Genomic DNA, 20,006 nt, shown 5'->3' with positions numbered 1-20,006 from the left:
CTGTGTCGCTATATTCTAAGACCCATTGCCCTCCCCCCATCACCCAGAGGGGACAGCTCCTGGAGGGCAGGTGACTGCGGTGGCCATGCAGAGGCCACTGCTTACATCTTTGGTGCCATGATGGTGAGGTTGCAGCCTCTGATTGGCCGTAGCAGTCACTAGATACCTGGTGTCCATCCACTCCAGGGAACGGGGCAGCTTTGTCGTAGGGCCAAGGACAGGAATAGATTATTTACTCCTCTGGATTTTACAGACATGTTTTTCAAGTCAAAACCAGGAGCCTCCAGCTGCAGAATGTGTGACTGAAAACCTTCACCTTTTGGTTACTCCTTCCCTCCTGGTTTTGACTTGCAAATATTGATTCAAAATCTGGCCCTGTGAACCAGGCCTGTGGCTGCGGAGAAAGTCCTCCACTCTCTGACCACCACGTTCTGACAGCAGGAGGCCAGCTGCTCATCCACCTGCCTATGTGGCCACTGTCCATCAGGCAAGGTTGGATCACTAGATGTTGGGCTGGGACTGGCAGATGCCATTTGGCCACAGAGTTCCCCGTATTACATTCAGAACTGTCGTACCCCGGCTAACTACACGCTTCCTGTCCATCTGTGACGATTGCTTCTTTCCTGCCTTTGGATCGCTACCTACTTTGACCTGTCTGTTACTCCGACTGCCTTTAATCTCACCTTTGTATGGCAAGACTTCTGTTTTTAGATTGTGGTATCTCACTTTAATACTAATAGATGGTCATTGGGCACTATCAGCAGCTGGGCCAGAGAGAAACCTGTTGGCTCGCCAAGTGTAAATGCTCCCTGCTCAGGGCTTCACAGAAGGGGTGAAATGCTGAGGGAGAAACCTGCAACCCAGAGGCAAATCTATGTAAACACTCTGCACGAGCGCTGACGACTTTAGTGGTGACATCAATGCTAGTGCAATCATGTAAATGACTGTCGGTAGACCGTGAAGAGGCCACAGCATCTAGTTGGCCCATCACCAGCCATAGTCCATCCAGAAGTCCTGAAAATCCCTTTATTAAAGGGGTTGTCCTGCGGCAGCAAGTGGGTCTATACACTTCTGTATGGCCATATTAATGCACTTTGTAATGTACATTGTGCATTAATTATGAGCCATACAGAAGTTATCAAAAGTTTTATAGTTACCTGCTCCGTTGCTGGCGTCCTCGTCTCCATGGTGCCGACTAATTTTCGGCCTCTAATGGCCAAATTAGCCGCGCTTGCGCAGTCCGGGTCTTCTGCTGTCTTCAATGGGGCCGCTCGTGCAGAATGCCGGCTCCGTGTAGCTCCGCCCCGTCACGTGCCGATTCCAGCCAATCAGGAGGCTGGAATCGGCAATGGACCGCACAGAAGCCCTGCGGTCCACAGAGAGAGAGGATCCCGGCGGCCATCTTCAGCAGGTGAGTATGAAGACGCCGGACCGCCGGGTAAGTACTACCCGGTTTGTTTTTTTAACCCCTGCATCGGGGTTGTCTCGCGCCGAACGGGGGGGGGGGCGGGGGGGGGGGCGGGTGTTAAAAAAAAAAAAAAAAAAAAAAATATTCGTTTCGGTGCGGGACAACCCCTTGCAACTAATTGCAGGTCCCGGGGCAGGTTTGCATTTACAGGGAATCTTTTATTAACTGAAATTAAAGTCACAGTCATGTAATACGGTCATACAAAACATAGGAAGTAGGGCAGTAGACTAACATACCGAGGTCTAATATGAGACTATGGGGGCAGTCACGTAAGGGATTCTAACAAGGGGATATATTCACATGCGACAGACGTTTCTGTGACTGCCCTATTATCTGAAGGGGGGGAGAGGCTAAAGAAATCCATGTGCTTACCACCAAAAGAAGTCAGATAAATGAAAATTGCCTACAACAAGTGTGCCGTGGGTAGATGCAACCCCACTACGCACCCGGTTCTAAGAGGGGGGGGGGACAATACCGCAGAATATTAAATCTGCTCTTCGAAATCTTCGCACGCTGCAGATTTACTGCAGGCATTTCTACAACTGGAAATCCCTTCCATTCATCACAACGGGGTCATTTTAGCAGCAAGAACGTGAATTTATGCACCTAAATTCAGATGAACGGACAGACAAATCTGCTGGCCACGAAGTTTCCCCAAGAGGTCACGGAGACCGGGCTTTGTCGCAGCAGGACGGATGTATGTGCCATTACATCATCGGGAAAACAGGCTTGTGGTTTTGATGGGTAATCCCAACTCAATCAGTCATGGCTGAGAAGAGAATATCTGTCTGTATACCACAACCAGAGGTGGCCAAGACCACAGAAACAGCTGAAAGGACTGTTCTACAATTTCTGTAAAACCCATGGGAGTGAGCTACGGAAACCGTGCAGGACAGCCAGCTCGGAGGTTTCCATAATCCTGGCCATCGCTAGACATGGCTCTATAGGCAGGTATTCTCATCTTAGCTATGATGGACTGAGATGGGAATACCCCTTTAAGCAGCAAATCTCCACCTACAGCCTGCAGGAAATGTTTATTACCCGTAGTTTCCTCTATGTGAGAAATGCCCCGCGCACATGATGACCCATCCGAGAGGTCGTCTTTCACCGTTCAGCTACAATCGTCAAGTTAAAGCTCGCCATCGTGGTCCTCATCGTCACCTATTGTCCATAGAAGGGCTTTCGGCTGGTTCTGAAATAAAGCTGCACGGTTTTGTCTTTCTCCCTTTTTCACCCAGTGCCCATAGATCCGGAAGGCACAGGCATCGATAAGTCTTCGAATGCCCTTCACCCCGTATGGATCTCTTATGAGAAGTTCTCGGGTAACGGGCCGGGCTCGTCGCCATCCCAGCAGAATCCGAACACAAGCCAAAGCTGTCAAGGCTGCAATCTGTGGAATAAAGCATATAGAAACCATCTGTCAGGGCGTGACCTATATCTACATATCATGTACAAGACCTGACCATATTAGTGCCCAGGCACGTCATAAACCGCAGCTGTGGGATGGGCAGCACTCACCCTGAAGCGATGATATGGAGTGACAGTGGAGCCACGGTCTCTCTGGTGACTTTGGAAAAACGGGTGCTGAAGAGTCTGTTCTGCTGTGAATCGCCTCTCTGGAGACACTTGCAGAAGATGGGAGATCTAAACAGAAGATGTAAGAACAGACTGGATCAGATGCCCCTGAATGTCTGCCCACCCAACTGTACGCTACCAGAGACCTTACCAGATCTTTCACTGTATCCGATCGGTCATCCCACTCCGGAGAGCTGAAGTGATACCGTCCATCCATGATCATTCGGAGCATTAGCATCTGTCTGCGATGCCAGAATGGAGGAGAGCCAGCCAGTAGGGTAAACATGATGACCCCGCAGGCCCACCTGGAGAGTAGTAAGAGAACATGTATAGCCTCCTACCACGGCGTGCCAGCCTAATATGCACCGAATGGCCCCTTGACCGCCTTCTCACAACTGAAGCTTCCCTGTATGGAAACCAGACCCACGATGACCCCGGAGTGCAGCATAAAACCAAGTGACAAGTTTTCCATGGATCAGTTGGAATGCAAATCCACAGGCCTTTTTCCCCATCCGATTTGCAGTCTGAATATTGGACGGGAATAGCACCCATTCGTTTGGGGGCATGCACATGGGCGATTTTATTACTTTTTTTACTCGAAGAGTCAGAGAAAAAAAAAAAAAAGACTAAAAAATTGCAGCATGTCCTTGTCCCGATTTTTGGACAAGAATAGCACATGTTGTGTACACGGGACAGCACACGGACCGGATGTCCGTGTGCTGTGCGAATCTCAGTCACAACTTTAACACCCGTGTGCATGTATCTTTAGATGGGAAAATCCAGCGATCTGAGCTACTTCCAACAAGCCTGATCATCGGTGCTAGGCAACACTGCCAAGCTTGTGGGGTGAAGGAAAACATCCAGCAAAAGGGAACCCTGTAGAAGGAAACAACTCATCCCCGAAAGGGGTCAGAGGAGGATGTCAGGAGTCGTTCTAACAGGCGCTGCACAGTCAAGAGCAGCAGAATACAACACTAGAGCTCCAACTAACGTGTCCGAACGCACAACTTACAGTTTCCTTAGCATGGATGGTCTGTAACAGCAGACAACTAATTCTAGTTCTATTGCTAAGAGAAACAAAAATGTGATTTCAGGGGGCAAGAGCACAAAAATTGTATCACTGAGCAGCGTAAAAACATCGCCTGGTCGGGGAGTCCAGATTTCTGTTGCATCGTGCTGATAGGAGATCAGAATTTGGCGCAAGCACCATGAATCAATGAGTTATTCAGGCTGGCACATCTTGGGTCCTTTGATACCCAAGGATGGACGATACAACGAATTTCTACGTCTGAGGGCCACAGAAAGTCTAAAAGTGCTGCTAGATAGGGGGTCTCTAATCCAGTAGGACTCGTATAGCTCCAACAGACGGACATACTCACAGATCCACCTCCTTTCCATATCCTGGGTGTGTTTCATCCATTGAACACTTCAGAATTTCTGGAGCCAAATATCCTGGGGTCCCGCAGAGCTCTGAGAGCCACATGGAAGAAAGAGAATGCGATGTGTAAGGAACAGCACGAGCCGCAATGACCACTAAAGCCACGGCGGGAGTACCCACCGCGGTCCCATCAATGTCACTGAGTCATTACTATCTAAGAGTCAACTTCAAGAGTGTAAGAGAAGGAAAGCACCTCGCAGCTTCTCCGGGGGCGTCAGGACGCAGCTAAAGCCAAAGTCAGACAGCTTGATGTTCAGACAGTCGTCCATGAGAATATTCTCTGGCTTCAGGTCCCGGTGAACAATGTTATTGTCATGTAGATATGAGACCGCCTCCAAGAGAGAGCGCATGATACACCTGGAATACAACAATGAGGTTAGACGCCCCCATTACAGGAGGGGGGCAGCGAGCGTCTGTGAAATTTTAAATCTTATCTAAAGAGGTTTTCCATGAAAATTACTACTGATGGGCCATCAATAGTTGATCAGCTGAGATGGGCCATCAATAGTCGATCAGCTGAGATGGGCCATCAATAGTCGATCAGCTGAGATGGGCCATCAATAGTCGATCAGCTGAGATGGGCCATCAATAGTCGATCAGCTGAGATGGGCCATCAATAGTCGATCAGCTGAGATGGGCCATCAATAGTCGATCAGCTGAGATGGGCCATCAATAGTCGATCAGCTGAGATGGGCCATCAATAGTCGATCAGCTGAGATGGGCCATCAATAGTCGATCAGCTGAGATGGGCCATCAATAGTCGATCAGCTGAGATGGGCCATCAATAGTCGATCAGCTGAGATGGGCCATCAATAGTCGATCAGCTGAGATGGGCCATCAATAGTCGATCAGCTGAGATGGGCCATCAATAGTTGATCAGCTGAGATGGGCCATCAATAGTTGATCAGCTGAGATGGGCCATCAATAGTTGATCAGCTGAGATGGGCCATCAATAGTTGATCAGCTGAGATGGGCCATCAATAGTTGATCAGCTGAGATGGGCCATCAATAGTTGATCAGCTGAGATCCGCTGCTTAGATCGAGAGCCTGCTGACAGCACCACAAATGCTCCAACCAGTGTAGTGGCCAACACCTGTAACTGCAAGAGCTGACCACTACTTGAGGGTCAGAGTAGCGGCTTCTGCTTTGGGCCCTGTGTGTTTGTGGCGCTGTCAGCAGGCACCAGATCAACCGGTGTGCCGAGTGGCAGACCACAGCCAATCAGCTACTAATGATCTATCCTGAGGATCGGTCATCAATAATATTTCCTTGAAAAACCCCTGTAACTTTTTACACAGGATTTCCAGGAACAAGGACAAGTAAGTGAACCCTTTGAAATTCACTCTGTATTTCTGCTGGGGTAGCTAGTAAAATGGGCCGATATATATATGTCACAATTCTAGACCAACACAACATAACTAGTAACGCACAGACAGCCGTAATGCTCAGGTCTTATTGAGTCATGCAGGGTGTAGTCTACAGACCATGACACCATCAGTTGGGATCACTGTGCTGCCCTCCTTTTTACCTCAGGACTCCAGGTAACTAATTAACATACAGTTTGATTAAAGGCGTTAATTAGCATACAACCTTGATTAAAGGGGTTAGCCCACTTCCAGCTGTTTTGGTGCAGGAAGCAGATAACAGTACATTGTGCAGCTGCTGAAGTTCATACTGCAGACAGCATACTATTGAAGTGAATGGGACTCGGCCTGCAGTACCAGCTTGGGCCACAGCACAATATACAGAGCTGTTTGCTTTCTGTCACAAAACAGCTAGAACTGGGATAATATCCTCATTGAACTTATTTTCCTTGAAAAACCTTACTCTGACAAATTTACCAAGGACAGTATACGAAAGTCCTATTCCACCATGCACTTGGTATAAATGGGTTATACAGCCTTTACACATATCCTCAGGATATGTCATCAATATCTGATCAGCGGAGGTCCACTGCTTGGAATGCCCCCATCAGATACTGATGGTCCATCGGAAAGATAACCAATTTTAAAATGCTGGATAACCCCTTTAATGATCATAAATTTATCTGTACAAGAAAGCCAGAGTAACCGGATGGCGAAGGTGAAGTCCTGCGGACAGCTATTAGGACCTGGGAGCAGTGAATCGACAAAGGTGGGACAAAGAACCTTATTATTTGAACACACTGAGAGCAGCATGCTCCATCTTGCTGCGGATCCCGCAGGGACGGCTTCTATTGAAGTCTATGGAAGCCGTCCGATCTGCAGTACACCCAGAACTGTCACTCCGGGTCTTGCGGGAAAGCAGATTTAAAAAAAAAAAAAAAAAAAAAATTTGAAAATCTCCACTGCACATGTGCGGGGGGGCGGCCCGGCGCCTGCCCACATGCATGGAGTAAATGAAGGACAACCCGCACGCATCCATCTGGACTGGTAAGTAATGTCCTGATGCCGCAGGCAGGGTGGGCTCCCGCCAACGGAACCCGCCCCGCCCGTGGACATGAGACCTTATGCTGACTGCACGCATGACACACACAGCTCCTGGATACAGTGATGAGCCCCTGGTCATGTGATCCCTGGCTCCATTCACACAGGTGATCACATGATGGTGTGACATCACAGGTCCTGATAGTTTCTATTGGCTTATACAGGATACAGTACTACCAAACTCCAGAATGGCTCCTCCCACAGCAGTGGTGGTAGGTCAGTGTGTTCTGTCAGGACCGCTGACTTGTGTCTGGCATAATAACGGCTTAGTTGTATTCTCAGGACCCGCCATAATGGCACCATGGGACAGCCGCGTTAATAATCGCAGCGCTAAAAAAAAAAAAAAAAAAATCCCAAGTGTGTGGGAGCCCTCAGAGATATGCGGCCGGAGGTAGTTTGACTGCAAAATCTGTCTCTGGAACGAGATCTGCAGATCTCCCTCTTTCGGTGGGAGAGATATGACCCATTTACACGTAACGATTATCGCTCAAAATTCAAACAAACGAATTGGAGCGACAATCGTTTCGTGTGAACGCAGAAAAAAAATCCCTCACTATTCACTCGTGGTTGGGTTTTTTTTCTGACTTTCAGTCAGCGAAGAAAGTATCACTGGTTTCTCGTTGTGTGTAAACGCTTCGCATAGAAGGTGAAGCACTGAGCATGAAGCCAATGCGGTCTTTCAGTGTAAACGCTCTGCACGAGTGCGGACGACCTTAGCGGTGACATCGGCGCCCATGCAGCCATTTAAACGACTGCCCACCCGTGTAAAACGTCCATTTGATAAAAATGATCTGGCTGCTGCAATTACTGTATCTATTGCAGAACTCTCCACAATGGATAACCCCCAAGGTAAAGAGTCTGTTCCGGGACCTTAAATGGTGGAAGGGAGGTGCAGGCATAAAGCTGGAGACGACCTATAGCAGGGTTTCTCAACGCCAGTCCTCGGGGACCCCCAACGGGTCATGTTTACAGGATTTCCTCAGTGTTGTACAGGTGATTATTGTCAGTCCTCAGACATTACCGCAGGTGTTCTCTCTATAGGATATCCTGAAACATGACCTGTTGGAGGTCCTCGAGGACTGGAGTTGAGAAACACTGGTCTACAGGACTAAAGTACAGGGTGCTTTAGCGTTCCCCGGTCCATGACATACTTCCTGGCCTCGCAGATGCAGCACTGAAGTTGGAGGACGCATAAGACGTTCACTAGAAGACGTAAAAGTACATACCTGTTTAAGGATCCAGAGGGCTGCAGATTAAAGATTTGGTGGAAGGCTAGAGGTATCGTAGATTGGAGGGCTGCACACAACACACACCTATTTGGGGTACCCCTGGTTGCCAGAACTCAATAAGTTAAAGGGGTTGTCCCGCGCCGAAACGGGTTTTTTTTTTTTCAACCCCCCCCCCCCCCCCCGTTCGGCGCGAGACAACCCCGATGCAGGGTGCAGGGGTTAAAAAAGAACACCGGATAGTGCTTACCTGAATCCCCGCGCTCCGTTGACTTCTTACTTACCTGGTGAAGATGGCCGCCGGGACCTTCACCCTCGGTGGACCGCAGGGCTTCTGTGCGGTCCATTGCCGATTCCAGCCTCCTGATTGGCTGGAATCGTCACGTGACGGGGCGGAGCTACACGGAGCCGGCATCCTGCACGAGCGGCCCCATTGAGAAAAGAAGAAGACCGGACTGCGCAAGCGCGGCTAATTTGGCCATTAGACGCTGAAAATTAGTCGGCTCCATGGGAACGAGGACGCTAGCAACGGAACAGGTAAGTGAAAAACTTCTTATAACTTCTGTATGGCTCATAATTAATGCACAATGTACATTACAAAGTGCATTAATATGGCCATACAGAAGTGTATACCCCCACTTGCTGCCGCGGGACAACCCCTTTAATAGATTTTGAACATTGGAAAAACAGAGGTACAAGACGTCTCACACGTATTAAAATAATGAAGTCGTTTGACCCGATACAAACTAATGGCACTCCGTCACATGCACAGCTCCATAGATACCTACAGCGGAGGCCCTTAAGACAGAGCTGGTCTCCAGGCATGAAGAGAACTCATTCTCCATTGGCCAGTATTACAGGAACATCGTCCTCATCAGCCGGGCAAATATCGCTGTCATATTCCCATTTGCAGGATCACTTCAACTCACAGCTCATAGATACATGTAAGAGCGAGTGGGAGGCAGATATTGGGCCTGTAGAGGGGGGTTAAATACTACAGATGATTCCTAAAGTATCATTAAGGCCTCATGTCCACGGGGAAAATCAGGCCCACCACGGATTCTCCATGCAGAATTCGCAGCGGGTCCCTCCTTTCCCGGGGACATGAGGCTAAAAATAAGAATAAACTCACCAGTCCTGGACGCTGCGGGTCTCCCCTCTGTCGTGGCCGGACCTCCTTTCATCAGCCCGGCGCATGTGTTGGGCCGAAGAAAGAAGATCCGGCCGCGACGGAGGGGAGACCCGCAGCGTCCAAGACAGGTGAGTTTTAATTCACGTACGGGTGTTCCGCGGATCCGGACGGCTTCCAATGAAGGTAACATTTATACCACGTGATGAACGCCAGAAAACTAAAAATCACAAAAAACTGTGGTGAAAATGGCTTATTTTTCTTTGACCAAAGCAAAAATTAATAAAAGTTTTTCAATACATTATATGTAATTGTTCCACTACAAGATGCCGTAGGGCGACACTGATGAAAAGCTAAGGTTGTGACCGCTGCAACACAAAGGGGAAACGATTTACTGATTCTTAAGGCTAACATTATTTAGGTCACTAAGGGGTTAAAGGTGGACCTAAAGCGACTCAGTTCTGCACCAAATACCTCTACATGAGACAAGTGCCATATTTACAATAAAAGTGACATTTTTGGGAGGGCTTTTCCATTTTATTGGTACTGTTAGGCGATTAAAGGGGTTTCCAGGAACGCCCTCTATAGCCGTTGTAAAAGCCCAGGGTTCCTGCAGGCTCTCCTATCCACTTAAATGTGAAGTGTGCCTGCAATACCATGGAGGGCCATTTCACAATGCACGGCGCTGTAGGTTTCAGGTCCACAGCAGGTCTGTTTTAATAGCACAATGGGCACAGCAAACAGTTGATTGGTAGGGATCATGAGTGGCGAATCCCCACCAATTACCTATTGATGACATCAATAGTCTAAATCTGCTAAACCTCTGTACATAATTGTATCATTTCCTCATGAACCAAACATCAGATGAAGCCAGGAAGGAAGCAAATACCGTACAGACAACCAAAGCACGCAGACGTAAAACACTATTGGACTTACCTTGTCTCCTTTTCACTTAAGGTCACCTTCTCTGTTAGGTAGTCAAACAGCTCTCCCCTCTTCATTCTGACAAAAAAACTCTGTCAAAATGTAAATCATGACAATAACCGGAACATTATTCTCTGAAGCACCATATGGCGATATAATACTCACAAGTCAAAAACCAGGAATATGAACGTGGAAGATTCATACGAGTCAATCAGTGTTACTACAAGGGAGACAAGAGAGAAGAGGTCACATGTTGAGAAACGGAAGAACGTAACAAGCAGTGATAGCAGGATCGTGAGGAGGGGAAAACAGAGAAAGGAGGTTACAGTTGATGGTCACCCAAGGAGGAAGAACAGGAAGGAGGTTACAGTAGATGGTCACCGAAGGAGGATACAATAGATGGTCACCGATGGAAAAAGAGCAGGAAGGAGGTAACAGTAGATGGTCAATGAAGGAGGAAGAGCAGGAAGGTTACAGTAGATGGTCACCAATAGAGGTAAAGCAGGAAGGAAGTTACAGTAGATGGTCACCAGAGGAGGTAGAGGAAGGAGGTTACAGTAGATTGTCAAGGAAGGAGGAAGAGCAGGAAGGAGGTTACAGTACATGGTCACTGATGGAGGAAGAGCAGGAAAAAGGTTACAGTAGATGGTCACCGATGGAGGAAGAGCAGGAAGGAGGTTACAGTAGATGGTCACCGAAGGAGGATACAATAGATGGTCACCGATGGAAAAAGAGCAGGAAGGAGGTTACAGTAGATGGTTACTGATGGAGGAAGAGCAGGAAAAAGGTTACAGTAGATGGTCACCGATGGAAAAAGAGCAGGAAGGAGGTTACAGTAGATTTTCAAGGATGGAGGAAGAGCAGGAAGGGGGTTACAGTAGATTTTCACTGATGGAGGAAGAGCAGGAAGGAGGTTACAGTAGATGGTCACTGATGGAGGAAGAGCAGGAAGGAGGTTACAGTAGATGGTCACTGATGGAGGAAGAGCAGGAAGGAGGTTACAGTAGATGGTCACTGATGGAGGAAGAGCAGGAAGGAGGTTACAGTAGATGGTCACTGATGGAGGAAGAGCAGGAAGGAGGTTACAGTAGATGGTCACTGATGGAGGAAGAGCAGGAAGGAGGTTACAGTAGATGGTCACTGATGGAGGAAGAGCAGGAAGGAGGTTACAGTAGATGGTCACTGATGGAGGAAGAGCAGGAAGGAGGTTACAGTAGATGGTCACTGATGGAGGAAGAGCAGGAAGGAGGTTACAGTAGATGGTCACTGATGGAGGAAGAGCAGGAAGGAGGTTACAGTAGATGGTCACTGATGGAGGAAGAGCAGGAAGGAGGTTACAGTAGATGGTCACCGATGGAGGAAGAGCAGGAAGGAGGTTACAGTAGATGGTCACTGATGGAGGAAGAGCAGGAAGGAGGTTACAGTAGATGGTCACTGATGGAGGAAGAGCAGGAAGGAGGTTACAGTAGATGGTCACTGATGGAGGAAGAGCAGGAAGGAGGTTACAGTAGATGGTCACTGATGGAGGAAGAGCAGGAAGGAGGTTACAGTAGATGGTCACTGATGGAGGAAGAGCAGGAAGGAGGTTACAGTAGATGGTCACTGATGGAGGAAGAGCAGGAAGGAGGTTACAGTAGATGGTCACTGATGGAGGAAGAGCAGGAAGGAGGTTACAGTAGATGGTCACTGATGGAGGAAGAGCAGGAAGGAGGTTACAATAGATGGTCACTGATGGAGGAAGAGCAGGAAGGAGGTTACAGTAGATGATCAAACGATGGAGAAGAGTTGTGAGAGGGTGCACACAGGAAAGGAGATTACAGATGGTTACTGGTAAAGGAAGAATGTACACAGGAGTGGAGTGTACTGTATGTAATGTAGATGGGAGTAGGCACATACTGATGAAGGGATGTTGGGATACTTGGTGCAAGATCTCCATTTCTTTGGCAGTTGACAGTCGGACCTCTTGCAGCTGTTCTGGACTCATGCGTTCTGGTGTTACCTCGATGATCTTCACAGCATACTGTCGCCCTGTCTCTCGGTGGATGCAGCGCCGCACTGTGCTGGACACTCCCCTTAGACCAGCAGAGAAGATTGGTTACCAGTGTAGTTTCCCCAGTCAGGTCTCTGCAGTTCTACAGACTACAATAAGAAGTCATTTAAATGCTACAAAGTGTCTTCACCCTCGAAGGCCACGACTGTGCCAACCTGCGACTATACTGTGAAATGAAGACGTTGAGGGTGTCTGATGGGTTTCCTGCTCCGCCATCCTGCACCCTGTATAGAGGTCGGTATAGAGCACTCCTGTCCCCCTACACTAAGCTGTGGGACTCAAAAGTGAGGTAGAGGGGAGTCAGAAGAGCTACGCTTCATACTCACTGGCTTATGATACACCGCTCCCCGACTCCTTGTTCCCTCACCTTTGAGGCCCATAACAGTTCATGGGGCTCAAAGATGACGACAGGCTCCGTGTAAGCAGATACCAGGTGTAAATTCTTCCAGCGCACGTTCTCCTGGAGGGAACAAGGCCGTAACGCAAGGTGCAGAGGTCTCAGACCTTACTCTGTATGCAGCTCCTCTGCCGCTCCCTAGGGGAGGGGCTGTACTCTGCCACTACCTGGGGGAGGGGCTGTACTCTGCCACTACCTGGGGGAGGGGCTGTACTCTGCCACTACCTGGGGGAGGGGCTGTACTCTGCCACTACCTGGGGGAGGGGCTGTACTCTGCCACTACCTGGGGGAGGGGCTGTACTCTGCCACTACCTGGGGGAGGGGCTGTACTCTGCCACTACCTGGGGGAGGGGCTGTACTCTGCCACTACCTGGGGGAGGGGCTGTACTCTGCCACTACCTGGGGGAGGGGCTGTACTCTGCCACTACCTGGGGGAGGGGCTGTACTCTGCCACTACCTGGGGGAGGGGCTGTACTCTGCCACTACCTGGGGGAGGGGCTGTACTCTGCCACTACCTGGGGGAGGGGCTGTACTCTGCCACTACCTGGGGGAGGGGCTGTACTCTGCCACTACCTGGGGGAGGGGCTGTACTCTGCCACTACCTGGGGGAGGGGCTGTACTCTGCCACTACCTGGGGGAGGGGCTGTACTCTGCCACTACCTGGGGGAGGGGCTGTACTCTGCCACTACCTGGGGGAGGGGCTGTACTCTGCCACTCACTGAAGACCAAATCTATCACATTCAACTCCCATTTATTGCAGCTGTTCAGGAGGCCTAAGAGACACCAAACACAAACTAAAATGTTTTTACACAAATGCACAGAGCATAGGAAACAAACAAGGAGAATTGGAGCTCCTCACACAGGAGAAGAAATATGAGGTCATAGGCATCACGGAAACTTGGTGGAATGATACACATGGCTGGAATACCAGGCTTAAAGGATACAATGTATTTATAAGAAACAGACCAAAAAAAAGGGAAGGAGGTGTTGTGTTGTACGTTAGGAAAATTAGAGATTCAAACTTCAGAGCTGGTAGTTCTGTAGAAAGTGTTTGGGCAAGAATACAAGGAGAGAACAACAGAAAGGACACCATTGTAGGCATTTATATAGGCCGCCTGGACAAGCAGAAGATATGGATGAACTCTTTCTACATCAGATGGCCAAGCTCTCAAAAAAGCCCAACATGGTGATCATGGGAGATTTTACCCATCAGACATTTGTTGGGAATTTTCTATACCAGGAAAGATCTTTGACCAAATTATTGAACAGCATGTATGCAAGTATTTGGAGGAAAAAGGAGAAATTAAGCAGAGCCAGCATGGGTTTGTAACAAACAAGTCATGCCAGACTAATCTAATTTCCTTTTATGATAGTAACACTGACTGGGTTGATCAGGGAAATGCGGTGGATATAGTATATCTTGACCTTAGTAAAGTATTTGACAAACTATCTGATACCATACTTATTGAAAATTACCAAATATGGGATTGACAAGGAGACTGTTAGGTGGATTCACAACAGGCTGAGTGATCGTACTCAGAGTGGTCATAAATGGCTGTAAATCCAAGTGGAAGAATGTATCAAGTGGGAACCACAAGGCTCTGTCCTGGGCCCAGTGTTGTTCAACATTTTTATAAATGATCTGGAGGAGGACATTGATGGAAAACTGATCAAATTTGCTGATGACACAAAGCTAGGAGGGATAGCTAACACTAGGGAAGAGAGAGATTATCCAAAAAGATCTAGAAAAGCTTGCACAGTGGGCAGCGACTAACAGAATGGTATTTAACAGGGAGAAATGCAAAGTCCTACAACTGGGCAAGAAAAATGAAGAAAAAAAAAAGCACATATAGAATGGGAGGAATTGGGCTAAGCAGTAGCACGTGTGAAAAAGACTTGGGTATACTAATAGATCATAGACTGAACATGAGTCAACAATGTGATGCAGCAGCCAAAAAGGCAAACACAATTCTGGGATGTATTAAGAGAAGCATAGAGTCTAGATCCCGTGAGGTCATTATCTCCCTCTACTCTTCCTTAGTCAGACCTCATCTGGAATACTGTGTCCAGTTCTGGGCACCCCACTTAAAAAAAGACATAGACAAACTGGAGCAAGTTCAGAGAAGAGTTAGGCTGCCTGTCCACAGGCGTTGTGATATCCCGCGGCGGATCTCCGCCGCCCTGGAGCAGCAGCCCGCAGACGGGCCTCCGCCGCCCTGCAGCAGCAGCCCGCAGACGGGCCTCCGCCGCCCTGCAGCAGCAGCCCGCAGACGGGCCTCCGCCGCCCTGCAGCAGCAGCCCGCAGACGGGCCTCCGCCGCCCTGCAGCAGCAGCCCGCAGACGGGCCTCCGCCGCCCTGCAGCAGCAGCCCGCAGACGGGCCTCCGCCGCCCTGCAGCAGCAGCCCGCAGACGGGCCTCCGCCGCCCTGCAGCAGCAGCCCGCAGACGGGCCTCCGCCGCCCTGCAGCAGCAGCCCGCAGACGGGCCTCCGCCGCCCTGCAGCAGCAGCCCGCAGACGGGCCTCCGCCGCCCTGCAGCAGCAGCCCGCAGACGGGCCTCCGCCGCCCTGCAGCAGCAGCCCGCAGACGGGCCTCCGCCGCCCTGCAGCAGGAGCCCGCAGACGGGCCTCCGCCGCCCTGCAGCAGGAGCCCGCAGACGGGCCTCCGCCGCCCTGCAGCAGGAGCCCGCAGACGGATCTCCGCCGCCCTGCAGCAGGAGCCCGCAGACGGATCTCCGTTGTGAGCCTGACAGGCTCACCGTGAAGAATCGCGACAATTTGCAGCATGCTGCAATTTTGCGGGCGCGAGCGGAGAATCACCATGACTCTCTACCACGGGAGGCCACTCGGCGCGTGTCCCCCCTACAGTATAACAGCTCATCCCCGCGTCCCCCACCCGGAGCGTCAGCCCCTCCAGCTCCGCCCCCGCGCACAAGCTCCGCCTCTACCTGCCGATGATCTCCTTGGGGTCGTATTTCTGGTAGAACTCTTTGGCCCCGGCCCAGTCCGGCAGCTCGTCGCGTGACTCCGCATCTCGGGTCATTCTGCAGCTTGCGAGAGCGGCAATTCAACTGCAGTGTCTCACTGCCGTAGCCCGTCCGCCATGCTAACCGACAGGAAGTGACGTCATGGACGCCTGCGCCGCAGCCACTGTGAGGCTCTGCTGCCAGGCAACGAATCAGCCAATCACTCTACAGACATATAGCCATGTGACCTGTAACGGACGTCGTGGGGATTAGACAACGAGCAAGTTTATTCAGCTAACGGGCTGCAGGGTGCGCTCTCTATATATAGAAGATGACGGGTGACAGACAGCAGAGGGCGCTCTCTCTATATAAGAGATGACAGATGCACGACAGCAGAGGCCGCGCTCTCTATATAACAGTTGACAGGTGATAGACAGCAGAGGGCGCTCTCTGTATTTAGGAGATCATAGGTGATAGACAGCAGAGGGCGCTCTCTCTATATAGGAGATGACGGGTGACAGACAGCAGAGGGCGCTCTCTCTATATAGGAGATGACGGGTGACAGACAGCAGAGGGCGCTCTCTCTCTATATAGGAGATGACGGCTGACAGACAGCAGAGGGCGCTCTATATAGGAGATGACGGGTGACAGACAGCAGAGGCGCTCTCTCTTTATAGGAGATGACGGGTGACAGACAGCAGAGGGCGCTCTATATAGGAGATGACTGGTGACAGACAGCAGAGGGCGCTCTATATAGGAGATGACGTGTGACAGACAGCATAGGCGCTCTCTCTTTATAGGAGATGACGGGTGACAGAGCAGAGGGCGCTCTATATAGGAGATGACGTGTGACAGACAGCATAGGCGCTCTCTCTTTATAGGAGATGACGGGTGACAGACAGCAGAGGGCGCTCTCTCTATATAGGAGATGACGGGTGACAGACAGCAGAGGGCGCTCTATATAGGAGATGACGGGTGACAGACAGCAGAGGGCGCTCTCTCTATATAGGAGATGACGGGTGACAGACAGCAGAGGGCGCTCTCTCTATATAGGAGATGACGGGTGACAGACAGCAGAGGGCGCTCTATATAGGAGATGACGTGTGACAGACAGCATAGGCGCTCTCTCTTTATAGGAGATGACGGGTGACAGACAGCAGAGGGCGCTCTATATAGGAGATGACGGGTGACAGACAGCAGAGGGCGCTCTATATAGGAGATGACGTGTGACAGACAGCATAGGCGCTCTCTCTTTATAGGAGATGACGGGTGACAGACAGCAGAGGGCGCTCTCTCTATATAGGAGATGACGGGTGACAGACAGCAGAGGGCTCTCTATATAGGAGATGACGGGTGACAGACAGCAGAGGGCGCTCTATATAGGAGATGACGGGTGACAGACAGCAGAGGGCGCTCTCTCTATATAGGAGATGACGGGTGACAGACAGCAGAGGGCGCTCTCTCTATATAGGAGATGACGGGTGACAGAGCAGAGGGCGCTCTCTCTATATAGGAGATGACGTGTGACAGACAGCATAGGCGCTCTCTCTTTATAGGAGATGATGGGTGACAGACAGCAGAGGGCGCTCTATATAGGAGATGATGGGTGACAGACAGCAGAGGCGCTCTCTCTATATAGGAGATGACGGGTGACAGACAGCAGAGGGCGCTCTATATAGGAGATGACGGGTGACAGACAGCAGAGGGCGCTCTCTCTATATAGGAGATGACGGGTGACAGACAGCAGAGGGCGCTCTATATAGGAGATGACGTGTGACAGACAGCATAGGCGCTCTCTCTTTATAGGAGATGACGGGTGACAGACAGCAGAGGGCGCTCTCTCTATATAGGAGATGACGGGTGACAGACAGCAGAGGGCGCTCTATATAGGAGATGACGGGTGACAGACAGCAGAGGGCGCTCTCTCTATATAGGAGATGACGGGTGACAGACAGCAGAGGGCGCTCTCTCTATATAGGAGATGACGGGTGACAGACAGCAGAGGGCACTCTATATAGGAGATGACGGGTGACAGACAGCAGAGGGCGCTCTATATAGGAGATGACGGGTGACAGACAGCAGAGGGCGCTCTCTATATAGGAGATGACGGGTGACAGACAGCAGAGGGCGCTCTCTCTATATAGGAGATGACGGGTGACAGACAGCAGAGGGCACTCTATATAGGAGATGACGGGTGACAGACAGCAGAGGGCGCTCTATATAGGAGATGACGGGTGACAGACAGCAGAGGGCGCTCTCTCTATATAGGAGATGACGGGTGACAGACAGCAGAGGGCGCTCTCTCTATATAGGAGATGACGGGTGACAGACAGCAGAGGGCGCTCTATATAGGAGATGACGGGTGACAGACAGCAGAGGGCGCTCTCTCTATATAGGAGATGACGGGTGACAGACAGCAGAGGGCGCTCTCTCTATATAGGAGATGACGGGTGACAGAGCAGAGGGCGCTCTCTCTATATAGGAGATGACGGGTGACAGACAGCAGAGGGCGCTCTCTCTATATAGGAGATGACGGGTGACAGACAGCAGAGGGCGCTCTCTCTATATAGGAGATGACGGGTGACAGACAGCAGAGGGCGCTCTATATAGGAGATGACGTGTGACAGACAGCATAGGCGCTCTCTCTTTATAGGAGATGACGGGTGACAGACAGCAGAGGGCGCTCTCTCTATATAGGAGATGACGGGTGACAGACAGCAGAGGGCGCTCTATATAGGAGATGACGGGTGACAGACAGCAGAGGGCGCTCTCTCTATATAGGAGATGACGGGTGACAGACAGCAGAGGGCACTCTATATAGGAGATGACGGGTGACAGACAGCAGAGGGCGCTCTATATAGGAGATGACGGGTGACAGACAGCAGAGGGCGCTCTCTATATAGGAGATGACGGGTGACAGACAGCAGAGGGCGCTCTCTCTATATAGGAGATGACGGGTGACAGACAGCAGAGGGCACTCTATATAGGAGATGACGGGTGACAGACAGCAGAGGGCGCTCTATATAGGAGATGACGGGTGACAGACAGCAGAGGGCGCTCTCTCTATATAGGAGATGACGGGTGACAGAGCAGAGGGCGCTCTCTCTATATAGGAGATGACGGGTGACAGACAGCAGAGGGCGCTCTATATAGGAGATGACGGGTGACAGACAGCAGAGGGCGCTCTCTCTATATAGGAGATGATCGGTGACAGACAGCAGAGGGCGCTCTCTCTATAGGAGATGATGGGTGACAGACAGCAGAGGGCGCTCTCTCTATATAGGAGATGACGGGTGACAGACAGCAGAGGGCGCTCTATATAGGAGATGACGGGTGACAGACAGCAGAGGGCGCTCTATATAGGAGATGACGGGTGACAGACAGCAGAGGGCGCTCTCTATATAGGAGATGACGGGTGACAGACAGCAGAGGGCGCTCTCTCTATATAGGAGAGGATAGGTGACAGCAGAGGATGCTCTCTATATAGGAGATGATGGGTGACAGACAGCAGAGGTTACTCTCTTTATAGGAGATGATGGGTGACAGACAGCAGAGGACGCTCTCTCTTTATAGGAGATGATGGGTGACAGACAGCAGAGGATGCTCTCTCTATATAGGAGATGATGGGTGACAGACAGCAGAGGGCGCTCTATATAGGAGATGATGGGTGACAGACAGCAGAGGGCGCTCTATATAGGAGATGACGGGTGACAGACAGCAGAGGGCGCTCTCTATATAGGAGATGATGGGTGACAGACAGCAGAGGGCGCTCTATATAGGAGATGACGGGTGACAGACAGCAGAGGGCGCTCTCTCTATATAGGAGATGATGGGTGACAGACAGCAGAGGGCGCTCTATATAGGAGATGATGGGTGACAGACAGCAGAGGACGCTCTCTATATAGGAGATGATGGGTGACAGACAGCAGAGGGCGCTCTATATAGGAGATGACGTGTGACAGACAGCATAGGCGCTCTCTCTATATAGGAGATGATGGGTGACAGACAGCAGAGGGCGCTCTCTCTATATAGGAGATGATGGGTGACAGACAGCAGAGGGCGCTCTCTCTTTATAGGAGATGACGTGACAGACAGCAGAGGGCGCTCCTTATGTAGGAATGACATGTTACAAACAGCAGGGGGTGCTCTTGGGAAAGCGGGACACAGGGTCCCAAAGCGTGACTTTCCTGCCTAAATTGGGTCGTCTGGTCACCTTGAGGTGCTGAACATTCCGGGAGGGGCCCTCTCCATACAGGGCCACGGACTGCCACTGGCCGTACACTGGACCTTAGATCAGTTTTCCATTCAGCATCTGCCAGAATGCACTTAGGTTGTAGCAGAAGTGCTGCCCTGACCCCGGTGGCCGGCGC

At 50.6% G+C, this 20,006-nt stretch overlaps 1 protein-coding gene across 1 annotated transcript; it reads right to left on the bottom strand.

Annotated features, from left to right (window-relative positions):
• Positions 1 to 1,605: 1,605 nt before the first annotated feature.
• PHKG2 (phosphorylase kinase catalytic subunit gamma 2) lies at positions 1,606 to 15,809 on the bottom strand. Its single transcript, XM_066577163.1, has 9 exons — positions 15,619 to 15,809; positions 12,122 to 12,297; positions 10,391 to 10,445; positions 10,238 to 10,303; positions 4,675 to 4,838; positions 4,423 to 4,513; positions 3,195 to 3,348; positions 2,987 to 3,112; positions 1,606 to 2,858 (listed from the first exon to the last, which is right to left on the bottom strand). The coding sequence occupies exons 1-9, from the start codon at positions 15,711 to 15,713 to the stop codon at positions 2,598 to 2,600; spliced, it is 1,188 nt and encodes a 395-aa protein (XP_066433260.1). The 5' UTR covers positions 15,714 to 15,809; the 3' UTR covers positions 1,606 to 2,597.
• Positions 15,810 to 20,006: the final 4,197 nt, after the last annotated feature.

The sequence above is a fragment of the Eleutherodactylus coqui genome, chromosome 8 (assembly GCF_035609145.1).
Source record: "Eleutherodactylus coqui strain aEleCoq1 chromosome 8, aEleCoq1.hap1, whole genome shotgun sequence".
Taxonomy (NCBI): Eukaryota; Metazoa; Chordata; class Amphibia; order Anura; family Eleutherodactylidae; genus Eleutherodactylus; species Eleutherodactylus coqui.
Note: the sequence above shows the minus strand (reverse complement) of the source record. Positions and strands in the feature narration are given on the sequence as shown.

Bases quoted from the DNA above. Each gene is read 5' to 3' on its own strand.
- PHKG2 (XM_066577163.1), bottom strand. From the start codon at position 15,713: ATGACCCGAGATGCGGAGTCACGCGACGAGCTGCCGGACTGGGCCGGG. The intron at 10,304-10,390 runs GTGAGTATTATA...TTTTTTTGTCAG, and splicing joins ATATTCCTGGTTTTTGACTT to AATGAAGAGGGGAGAGCTGT. The intron at 4,514-4,674 runs GTGCTTTCCTTC...TGTGGCTCTCAG, and splicing joins GCCCCCGGAGAAGCTGCGAG to AGCTCTGCGGGACCCCAGGA.